General features: G+C 43.3%; 1 protein-coding gene across 6 annotated transcripts in view; it reads left to right on the top strand.

Annotated features, from left to right (window-relative positions):
• The window catches only part of WASF2 (WASP family member 2), a 74,691-nt gene that overhangs the window by 45,990 nt on the left and 16,380 nt on the right, over positions 1-12,321 (top strand). For 4 of the 6 annotated variants that reach the window (XM_029946181.1, XM_029946180.1, XM_029946186.1 and 1 more), the window contains one exon: positions 6,678-6,850. In XM_029946181.1, the coding sequence (XP_029802041.1) occupies positions 6,721-6,850 (130 nt within the window). In that variant the 5' untranslated portion in view covers positions 6,678-6,720. Of the gene's footprint in view, positions 1-3,308; positions 3,412-5,397; positions 5,499-6,677; positions 6,851-12,321 lie in introns of those variants that run through there. The other 2 variants (XM_029946182.1, XM_029946184.1) reach the window with 2 other exon arrangements.

Raw genomic sequence — 12,321 nt, forward strand, 5'->3', positions numbered from 1 at the left:
GAACAGAAGGTGGTATTGCTCCCAAAGTACAATAGAAAGTTATGGGATTACCAGGTGTGAATGGTCCTTGATAGATGAATAGTGTGCTCAAGGAGTAAAGTGCTGGAGGTTAGAAGTCGTGTTTCCTGGGCCACTTGCCCAAAACCACATCAGGTCAAGAAGGAGCCTTAGATTTATTGAATGTAGGTTCATCACCTTTGTCATTACTTTAGGAAATTGGAAATGTCTCCTGGTTTTGGATCTCAGATCTTTTTTTTTTTTTTTTTTTTTGTTCTCCCAGTCAGATACTTTCTCGGTCAACCATAGGAGTTTTCGTTTCTGTCTTGCTATCTCTCTTGGACATTAGTGACCTAAACTGATTTGTCAGTAACTCCTTGTGTTTGGAAGTAGTGTAGTTATATTTGTAGGTTCAGCCTCACCCAGTATTTCAACAGGAAGTGGGTGGATGCTTAAGTCTATAATGAGGCATTCTTCCTTGTGGTTGTTGCATAGTTGTGAGGACTGCTGTGTGCAACAGGAAAGTCTTTAAACATTTTTGAAGACAGATTACAGTAAGCCTGTATATTGTCTATCATTTTGAAATCAAATGATTATTTGACTTTTCAGTTGGAATTTTGAACCCCTGTGGAATGCATATTCTGTAACATAAAGAATTTTGTCTCTTGAAAGAGGAAGCTGGTCTACAAAGTAAAGCTCTTCTCATAGGCCCCCATCCAAATTGCTGTTAACTGTAGAACAATGGGAAATGCTGAAGTGAAAGCAGAAGTCCTAATTGCCACACATATAACATCCCCACATGTTCTCATCCCCTGCTACTGCTGGTCAGCATTTTGGGGGTATGTTTCAAAGAGGAACTGCCTTGAGAAGCGTTTCTGTTGGTATGGTTATTGCTATACCTCAGATACCCTTGCTTTGGGATGCAACCATAGAGATCTGCAGGTGTTATCAGTGACTTTGGCTCTAAATGAAGCATTGTACATTTATTTATAATGAATAGCTAGTAATAAATATTACTGCCAGAATGAGCAGTAATCTGTCTTCTGTCCTGGTAATAACAGGAATTCAGAGTGGGGTATAGATGGATGTGTCCTTCCTTACATGTAGCCTTCCTTTAGTACCTTCTTCCAGCCTCTCAGTCTTTTTTCACCTCACCCTACTTCTGCTTCAGGATGTTGGGATCAGAGTTGTGAGAATATAGGGTAGATGTCAAAGTCTTCTTTTGACTTTACACTAACCACGTGTCATATATAAATATTTTGTGATAACTTTTAATATATAGGCCTGTTGAATCTTACTGTTTGAAGGAACCTGAGAGAACACCTCATCCAGTCTCTAGTTCAAAGCATGAATTCTGCCATGGTACTGACAGTCTAGACTGGTCTGTATACTGCCAGGTCATGGCTAGGGAGGGACGCCTAGAGTCTTCTACTTGTTCTCAGACTCATTCTCAAGTCCCTTAAACTGAAAATAGGAGTAAAGATGGGGTTACTGCTGAGTCTGGCCGCACGTCTGGAACTGTTCCAAGGCCCGATTTTCCTTTGGACTTACTTGGGTAGCCAACTCCCAGATCAGCCTGGGAGCTGCCCAGGATGTAAGTAACTTAACCTCAGGGCTTTGTCTGCAGGTCCTGATAACTAGATGAATCTAGATGTAGTGGAGGGTTTGATTCAGAGCCCTGACCCATCCCTCTACAGTTCTTAGACCTGCCTTAGGCCTTGTGTTCAGAATGCAAGTCTATGTTGGCCAAGTGAGGAGGTTATAGCAACTTAGAAGCAAATCTAGAAAATTTAGAACTTCTTAAAAATGAGCCAGCTTAGTTGCAGATGAGGAAACTGAAGCCGAGTGCGAATTATCTCATCTTTGATTTAAAAGACATTGTAGAAGTCATCCAGTCTGACCTCTCAGCATCAATATCTTACAGTTTGGGAATGTCTCTCACAACATTCCTGATAGCTGGTCATCCAGAGGATCATACTGGGAACTCATAAACTCTGAAGAGAACCCATTCTAATATAGGACAGCTCTGATTAAAAGGAACTAACTAAATTGAAATCTAGTTCCCTATAACTTTTATCTCCACAGTGCTTTTAATTCAGTTCCTTTCCTGAGTAACATCTCCCAAGGTGTAAGACCTTCTCAAACCCCATATTAGCAAATATCACTATAGCATATAATTCCCTCATCAGCATAAAATATAGCTGAAAAAGAACTTTATTCTTTGTTTTGCTGCTGCTGCTGTTTTTGAGAGAAGGGGAGTGTGCGTAAGCAAGGTAAAGGGACAGAGGGAGAATATTAAGCAGGCTCTATGCTCAGCGCAGAGCCCGACACAGGGCTCAATCTCAGGACTATGAGATCGTGACCTGAGATGAAATCAAGAGTCAGATGCTTGGGGCGCTTGGGTGTGGCTGAGTCAGTTAAGTGTCAGACTTTGGCTGAGGTCATGATCTCACAGTTTGTGAGTTCGAGCCCCGCATCGGGCTCTGTGCTGACAACTCAGAGCGTGGATTCTTCTGATTCTGTGTCTTCCTCTCTCTCTGCCCCTCCTCTCCTGCTCACACTGTGTTCTGTGTCTCAAAAAATAAAATAAAATGTTAAAAAAAAAAAAGTGTCAGGTTCTTAACCGACTCAGCCACCCAGGTGCCTCAGAACTTTATTGATTCTATGAAGACAGGTCATTCACTCTTTCTTGGCTCCAAAACTTTTGGCAGCTAAGAACCACCACTTTCTTGGTTTTCTTCACTTTGTCGTCTTTTTTGTCACTGGCACTAGCATTTACCTCTTTTCATGATATTTTAAATAAAGAGACATATGTCTTATCACTTTGTGAGTATAACTGTACCAACCTGTTGAGAGAGTAGCAAATGGGACTGAAGAGTCAGCCTTACCCCTGCAACCTGTCATTCATATTTGCTAGCTGTAGTGGGCCTCTCCATTTCTATTGTCATTTTCTTACCGTGTGAAGAGTCCCAACTGATCTATTTACTTCCAGCCTTCTCCTGCCCAAATATAACTTTGTTGCTTCTGCTAGAATGATTTGTCTAAAATGCAAATTTGGCCATGTTACTTCCTTAATTCAGTGGTTTCTCAACACCCAGTACTCCACAGATTTTCCATTAAATGACTACTGATGATAGAGGAGCCTTTCTCAACTGGATTTCCATGAGAGAATTAAACCCTAATGCCATTAGGCATCCATTGTATATAATGTATTAACTTTTTCTCCAGTGCATCTGGAATGGTGCTAGTTTTGTACGGTCTTGAGGAGAATTGAGAAAATAGTCACTCTAATCATTTTCTTTGTTCTGTAGATCAGATGAGGAACTCAGTGTGAAAGAGTGGAGAGGGAGAATGTGTGTTCTTCAGGAGGTCCAGAAGCCTGGCTGAGAGCAACCTCCGGAGGGAAAAAACTCAGTAAATTTCATTTTAAGTCCAGGGTTTCATCTTTATATTTTGTTTCTTCTTTATGTTCATTTTGCGTTCCACCACATAATATATCTATAGTTGAAAGTGTTTAAAAATATTTATCAGTGAATAAAATTGATTTTACAGGAAGATTTTCCTAGGGTCCATGGACTACAAACAACTACCCTTTTATTTGGCCTTGTAGTAGACTTTTTATGTATGTTACATTATTTAATGTCTTGAGGAAAATTGCCCAAGATCACACAGCTATTAAGGTATCAGAGTCAGGGTACTAACCCTAGTATGTTTGAATAGCACAACTTGAAGCTGAGTTGAGTCAAGAGCCTTGGGAGTCTTTGCCAATTTCTAAGTTTTTATCTTCACTGGAATGTAGGGGTTTTTTTTTCTTCTGGTGAAGTTACTGTTGTGTTTCAGATCATGCATACTTTCATACGTCTTATGCCGAATATAACTAACTTTGATTATCCAAAGGAAAATGAACAGTGATTCGGGCAATTCCATATAGTAGGGAATCTTGTTTCTTTTTGGTGGTTCTGAAACATATTAAATAGTTTTTTTAGTAGCAGATTTACTTTTCTATTTGTTTTGTCTCGATAGATATTAACATATGGTCATTTCTTGAGTACTCTCTGTGGTGTTTAAATGGGGTGTCTCTCCCGATCAGATGAGGGGCCCAAATGACAGATCAGGTGGAAGCTGATGGTGCAGCTGGTGCAAGAATTCACCTGAGGCAGACCAAAGGAGATAGAAGTTTATTGAATCCACTGTAGGTGAACAGTGGGGAGGACAGCCAGGGAGAGGCTGTCTGCAATGAGCTATAGCGGTATAGGGGCTGTTTTTAAAGCGGGAAGGTGAGGAGGTATGGGGACATGTGGAATTCTCCCTTTTTTGGTAGCTGTGCCTAGTTGTAAGTAGTCCATTGGTCAGTGAGGGCCTGTGGATATTTTGAGGTGGGTCACCTGATGGACCTGTCTGTATCAACCGGGTGGTCACTGTGGCCCTTCCTGCATTCTGTTGCTCAAACCTGTTTGCCTAAAAGCCACCTCTATACTCTGTAGCTGGTTGTGGGAACCGGCTCTTTTAGAGATAGGAAGCCATCTTGCTATTGAAACCTTGGTCCCCGCCCCCCCATATGACATAGAGTGGATTCCATTTGTGTCTGCTTACTCAAGGCCCTTGGGTAAGCCCAGATTCTAAAGTACCAAGGTGTTAGAAATATCCCCAGCTGGCCCCAAGTTCTACATGTACCTAGCCGCCTGGAATGCCTTGTCACTGGCCACATTTGATGTACAATGTCAAGGGGATCTGGCTCCTTTAGCTCCTCTGAGAAGCTGGAACAAGTGCTGAAATGATTGCTAATAGAGGGAGCCACAAGTGGCTGTTTTCAGTCATCTCTGGCTGCACCATTGAATTTCTGGTTCTGCCAGAAAGCTTGAAATTTGAGAGTCTAAGAGCATCCAGAGGATGGTGTACAGAGCCCTCTGAGGTTCTTTAATTTGCAACCTCCTGCCTCCTTTCTTGTTCTAAACTCTTTCACCAGTGAGTTACTAATGATTGCATCTTAGTACCTGATAACCCTCTGCGCCATGTAAAAGAAGAGGAGTTAGACTGGAAGGGAAAGTCCAGAGTTTGGATTAGAAAACCTGTTGAGTCAAAGGGGAATTTAGCAGAGGAATGGAATGAAAATTATTACCTTAGACAGTAGACAAATATTCAGGAAACACCTCTGCACCCCAAAGATAGGCACAGCTGCCACACAGTGACTATTAAAGGGAGGTTCAAAGTTATGAGCAAACAGCTGATTCTCTTGGTTCTTGGGCTGTTGCTGTTGGTGACAGGAAATCTTGTTCCCCAAGCTGCTGGCTTCCTGTTTTATTTTTACTCTTAGTAGATCAGAATGTCCATAACAAGGAGCAGTCTGTTCCAAAGGGTTCTACTCCCCCTTTGAGCCTGAAGAGCTTTTTTTTTTCTTTTGGTCAGACAATATGTTGGTTCACTTTTAAGATCTGTGATACTTAGTTTTTTGTATTCACATCAACTTTTTTTGGTGATGAGCTGGTGTTTTAAGAGTTGATGTAAGTAAACCTACGTTTTGCCTTTTTTTTTTTTAATGAAGAATATGCAATACTGGGGACTTGGGTATGTTACCTTTATGCTTTACCTTTTCATTTGAAGTGAATTTGCGTTTTCCCTAGCATGAAAACCATTAAGCTGTTTTAGGTTTCTTTAGTTTCAGAAACAGAAACAGCCTGGTATGCCTTGGCTGTAGTCATACCCATTTTGTTGAGACTAAAACCTCCTCCTGTCCTTGTAAAGCTGGAATTTGGTAATCTAATACTAAAACAATAACTCAGCATGAACCTGAAGTGGTGGGGATTTCCTAGGGAAAGAGGCTCAACTGACAAGATAAGAAACAGTAACTGAAAGGTGGTAACTGGAAGGTTTCCGGATCTGCTCCAGACACTTCCTGCTGTCTCAAGAGCCTTTTGGCCCAGGTGTGTTGAACCGGATACAGATACGAGAGAGAGGGAGCTGTTGGGTAGATGAGGAAGGACTAGGGAATCTTATAGCACAGTTTGCTTTAGCATCATGTTTGACATATTGAACGTGTGAAAGTTTCCTTGATATTCTTTAATTCTGTCAATTTACAGACTAAACTTTAGTAGTGTTAATAGACCCTGGCAGCTAGTGTTTAGTTGTGCATTAACAGTCATCCATCAGGGAAGAACTGGAGAAGTTATGTCTTGATGTAGATCAATGGAATCGCTATTGGCAACTTAATTTCCGTGGTGGAGATGATCAGATGACAGAAGCTCTTTTTTGATCCTTATCATTGATCATCTGGAATCTGATCTGTCCTGATGATGGATACACCAAGGATAGGATCCGTCTTTACTATCCAGAGCCTGCTGAATGGACTGTTTTCTGACCATGCCTCCTTGCCTCTGGAGACTCTTGTTGGTTGGAGCATCGTTGTTATTTTAAGGTTTTTAGGTTTTTATGCTGCCTGTGTAATTCAGCCAGCAGTCACTAGTTCAGAATTTCTAAACTTATCCAGCAAGCCTTCTAATAGCAATCCCTTAAAGATTGGGGAGGGGGTAGGGAGCTTAAAAAAGAAGAAATGATGGAGGAGAGATTTTTTTTTTTAAAGCTGTTTTAGATCAGAACAAGACAAAAGAAAAAAAAGACCCACAGAGCCCTAGTGTGCCTGGAATTTGTGGTTGAGTAATACTTTCCTGTTATTTCTTTTTTAGGTTGTTTTTCATCATTCAGTACATTGCCTGAAGCAGGTCCACCATGCCGTTAGTAACGAGGAACATCGAGCCAAGGCACCTGTGCCGTCAGACGTTGCCTAGCGTTAGAAGCGAGCTGGAATGCGTGACCAACATCACCCTGGCAAATGTCATCCGACAGCTGGGCAGCCTGAGTGAGTGCCGCAGAGAGCCTGTGCTTTGCCCTCAGGGGTCGTTGGTGCTCTTTATTTAGTTTCCTTCTCCTCCCATGTTCCTATTTCTCCCCCATCTGCCTTCCCTAGGTAATGCGAAAATGTATCCCTCCCCCTCTCCCCAAGGAGAGGTTCATTTTTGGTACAGACTCTTCCCCTCAACCTTTTCTTCATCTACCACCACCCTCTAGGTTCCCTCCACCTCCCCCTCCACCTGCTTCAAAAGAAATCTGTGGGAAGGGTGGCAGGAAGGGCTGCAGCAGAAACTGCAGATGGAATGACAGAGCAGAATTCTCTGTGTGTAAAGTGGGAGGTTCACAGAGCAGGATCTTGGGTTGGGGAATGTGCCCGTAATTGCACGAGCTGTTCAATGTAGCTGACTTTGTTGAAGCCTCAAATGTGCCAATAGTCTTTATCTACCCTGCACCCCTTCCCCCAACTTTCCTTCCCAAAGAGGAGGAAAGCAAACGTGCACTGAGAGAGATTCTAGCTGACTTGTCTACCCTGGTACACATTTAATTGTGCTACAAGCCCCCAGGTCCAAGTTCAGGGTGCAAATTACTTTTGCAGTCTCTAGGGTATTGGGAATTCTGCAAGCTGCATGAACGCACGACGACACAAAGTGTAGCTAGAGCCATTCTTCTCTAGCAGGAAGACGGTTGTTAGCCCAGTCTGTTTTGGAGCTGAGGGAAAGCCAGCTCAACGATATTTTTGTTTTCTGTGTTTTTTTTTTTTAATTGGCAAGAATGAATGAGACTCCCATGGGTGGGGCACATGCATGGTTTGGATTTCATTCTGAATCAGGCTGACTTTGTTTGAAGCTGAGGTATGGGAAGGGCAGACGCTTGGATAGGCTCTGCATTTGTCTTATTGCCACTCCAGCTTCTTCAAATTGCCACATTAGTGATCTCCCTTAGCAGAGGCATCTTCGCAGGAGTTCTTTCAGACGTGCGCCCCTTCTGTTGCATCAGTGCCCTTAGTGAAGGCAGTGGGATGTCAGGAAAGCCTGCATTCCCCCAGATAGTAACAGGCCCTGCCTTTAAAACAGGGGCCTGAGGAGACAGAGCTCTGCCACCATACGATGCATGGGGTCTGAGATTCCTAAACCTTTTCCTAGCTCCAGAGGCCATCTCCGTTGATCTAGGCTTAGGGAAACCCGGATGGGGCGTCACGAAGAAACGAGACCCTGCCCGTGCCTGTCTTACACAAAGGTGCGTTGACAGCAGTGCCGAAGCAGTGCAGCTGACAGGGAAGCACACGAAGGCTGTAGAGAGCCCACTGCTTCCTAAAAGCAGCATTTGGGCTCCTGTCACCCGAGAAGGCCAGATGGGTGGAAGTCAATCACACAGCGGCTCCTTCTGCATCGGACAAAGGACACCTAGCTAATGATGCTTCTGACTCTCACTCAGCAGGAGTTGTGCTCTCTCTCTCGGGTGTTTTTCCAGGGCAGTGTTGATGGATGTCATTGCTCACTCTCCCACTTGTGATCAGACCACTCCCATCTTGAGGAAGCTGATCTGAGGGCCAGGATTTCCTCACGTCGTAGAGCTGACTGACCCTTTTTTCATCCAATAAACATGTATTGAACATATTTTACGTGCCAGATGCTGAGGGAATACAGTGATAATAAGAAATGGTCTCTGCCTTACAGGAGCTCCTAATCTACCAGAGGAGACAGAAATAAATAATTCTTAAGGGGAGAGGGTGGTGAGAGGGGAGCTCACATTTGTTGATTGCCCATTTTATGCCAGGTTTTAATAGGATCTTGACATAGATGATCTCATGTAATCTATTCAGTGATCCTGTGAGGGTAGGTGGTGGTGTTCCCATTTTTCAGGTGAAGAAATGAAGGCTCAGAAGAGTAAGGTAACTTGCATAGAGAGACAACAGCCAGTAAGAGGTAAAGTAAGATTTCCAAAGAATTTCTCAGGTCTGTCTCTGCCGCCACCACCCTGGTTTAGACCTTGGTTGACTCTCACCTAAACTGTTGCCTTGGGCACCTGGATGGCTCAGTGGGTTGGATGTCTGACTTCAGCCCAGGTCATGATCTCACGGTTTGTGAGTTCAAGCCCCACAAAAGGCTCTGTGCTGACAGTGTGGAGCCTGCTTGGGATTCTGTCTCTTTCTCTCTCTCAATAAATAAAATTAAAAAAATAAGGGCACCTGGGTGGCTTAGTCCATTGGGCATCTGACTTTCTGCTCAGGTTATCATCTCACAGCTCGTTGGTTTGAACCTGGAGCCTGCTCGGGATTCTGTGTCTCTCTCTCTCTGCCCCTCCCCCACTCATGCTCTGTCTCTCTCTCTTTCTCTCTCTCTGTCTCTCAAAAATAAACATAATAAAAATATTAATAAAATAAACTGTTGCCTTAGCCTCCCTCTGGCTTTCTTTTCTCTGATCAGTGCTCTTAAATATATAAACCTAAAGATCTTACAAATCTTAGAACTTGTATCCCTGCCAGAGTGGTCTGCTCAAAACGCAAATTTCATTTTTACTTTTATAATTCTGAACTAATTGACTTTTTAAAAGTTAAGTCGGTGTTAACTTTTGCAATTTAAAAGTTTGGTTTTTTTTGTTTTGCTTTTTGTTTTTTATTGTCTATTTATTTTGAGAGAGAGAGCAGAGAAAGGGCAGAGAGAGAGAGCACCAAACAGGCTCCATACTCGGCACGAAGCCTGACACAGGGCTCCATCTCAATCATGAGATCATGACCTGAGCCGAAATCAAGAGTCAGATGCTTAACCGACAGAGCCCCCCAGGTGCCCCAAATGTCTTTTAAAAATAAGAGTACAGGGGTGGTTGGGTGGCTTAGTCAATTAAGCGTTCAGCTCCTGGTTTCAGCCCAGGTCATGATCCCACAGATCATGATAACAAGCCCCGAGTTGTTGAGATCGAGCCCTGAGGAACCTGCTTGAGATTCTCTCTCCCTCCCCTTCCCTGCTCCCCACCTTGAATGAATGAATGATTGAATGAACAACCAGTCAGTCAATCAATCAGTCAATAAGGTTGCAAATGTGAGAAATCTCCCCTGTTCCTCTGTGGAATTGTTTAAATTTCTTGACCTGGCATTCAAGACTTTTCAAGACCTGCCTCTCTTTCAAATCTCATTTTCTGCAATCTATCTTCTCCCATTTTATAAGCCTTTTATTTTTTATTTTATTTAAAAAAATTTTTTAATGTTTATTTATTTTTGAAGGAGAGAGTGACAGCATGAGCAGGAGAGGGACAGAGAGAGAGAGAGGGGGAGACATAGATTCCGAAGCAGTCTTGAGGCTCTGAGCTGTCAGCACAGAGCCAGAAACAGTGCTCAAACTCAAAAACCGTGAGATCATGACCTGAGCTGAAATCGGACGCCCAACCAACTGAGCCACCCAGGCGTCCCTCCCCCATTTTATAATCTTTTAAAAGACGAAAATTTTTTTTAACATTTATTTATTTTTGAGAGACAGGGCACGAGTGGGAGAGGGGTCAGCGGGGAGGGGACACAGAATCCAAATCAGGCTCCAGGGTCTGAGCTGTCATCACAGAGCCCGATGCAGGGCTCAAACTCACGGACTATGTGAAGTCGGATACTTTAACAGACTGAGCCACCCAGGTGCCCCTATTTTTTTTTCAATGAGAAAGGAAGAAAAGGGGGGAAAGGAAGGAAGAATGAACTATCACCTACTTATAGTATGTGTGAGATAGACCATACTCTCATACTTGCACGTGGTGCCCTTGCTGTTTCCTGCCCGGAGTACCCTCCCCACCCTTGTAGCTGCTCTTCAAGGCTTCGCTCAAGGATCTCCTCTTCCAGGTTGGACTGAGTTCTCCTCTGAGCTCCTGTTACATGCCTGTATCATTACATACCACATTATGTTGAAACTTTTCTGTATCTCTTTTTCTCTTTTTTTATTATTATTTTTTAATGTTTATTTATTTTTGAGAGCGAGAAAGAGCGCGAGCAAGGGAGGAGCAGAGAGAGAGGGAGACACAGAATCTGAAGCAGGCGCCAAGCTCTGAGCTGTCAGCACAGAGCCTGACACGGCTCGAACTCATGAACTGTGAGATCATGACCTGAGCCGAAACTTTTATGTATCTTTTATACTAAATTAAAAGTTCTCTCTGGGGCGCCTGGGTGGCTCAGTCAGTTAAGCGACCGACTTCAGCTCAGGTCATGATCTCACGGTTCATGGGTTCGGGCCCCGTGTCGGGCTCTGTGCTGACAGCTCAGAGCCTGGAGCCTGCTTCAGATTCTGTGTCTCCCCCTCTCTCTCTGCCCCTCCCCTGATCACATTGTCTCTCTCTGTCTCTCAAAAACAAATAAATGTTAAAAAAATTTTTTAAGTTCTCTGAAGGCAGAAATCATGTCTTGTTTATATCCTTGAACCCCAATGTTTATCTTGTGTAGTATCTGGCACCCAGTAGCAGTTCAGTAAATGTTTGTTGAATGATGCTTGCTTGTGTTCTCTCCACCATTCTGTGCTGTTGGTGCACAGAGAATACAGGGAAGGAAGTAATACTCTATGGGGAGTCAGTGCATGGTGTGGGGGCATAGAGAGTTAGGGAATGCTTCTTAAAAGAGGTTAGATTTGGGGCGCCTGGGTGGCTCAGTCAGTTAAGCATCTGACTTCAGCTCAGGTCATGATTTCACAGTTCATGGGTTCAAGCCTCGCATCAGGCTCTGTGCTGACAGCTTGCTGAGGGCCTGGAGCCTGTCTTCAGATTCTGTGTCTCCCTCTCTCTCTGACCCTCACCTGCTCATGCTGTCTCTGTTTCTCTCTCTCTTTCTCAAAAATAAATAAAACATTAAAAAAGAGAGAGAAGTTAGATTTGAACCAGGCCTTGAAAGACAACTAGGATTTCATCTAGCAGAGAGTGGCACAGGAATAAGCTCATACGTACTTCATACTCATGATCTTGGCCTTGTGTACTGTAGCCAGAAGTGCTTGGTCTGGTAGGCAAAGTGTGATTATGGAATGGATAAAGCACAAAACTAAAAATTCTACAGCCTTGGATTGCTGCATGATAGCATATCCAGAATTTTTATTTTCCCTCAGTGCAGGGAGATTGGCATATCACGTAGTAGCTTGCCATATCTTAGGAAATGTAGACACAGCCCAGCCAGCCTGTACTTTTGAATTAGTATCCTGACCACCTGGTAGGATGGAACCCCCACTTGGGTCATTAAGAAATCATGCTATGATATTGGGTTTTCTGAGCGTACTGGGGCTATGCCACTGGGGGCTCCAAGACTCCCACTCAGACTCAACAAGAGCACCTTCACATTTTTAAAAGTCAGTTTTACTTGTTCATTTCCGCATACGATTTCTTTTGAAGAGTGCTGCTAAGGAAAAAAAAATTGAAGACTGCTTCTGGATTCTTTTGCAAATGTGGTTGATAACTGTTAGGAATGTCCTGATGTGATAGTGGGCCTATCCTGGTAATCTGAATGAATGAAATTTAATTCTGAAC

The sequence above is a fragment of the Suricata suricatta genome, chromosome 8 (assembly GCF_006229205.1).
Source record: "Suricata suricatta isolate VVHF042 chromosome 8, meerkat_22Aug2017_6uvM2_HiC, whole genome shotgun sequence".
Taxonomy (NCBI): Eukaryota; Metazoa; Chordata; class Mammalia; order Carnivora; family Herpestidae; genus Suricata; species Suricata suricatta.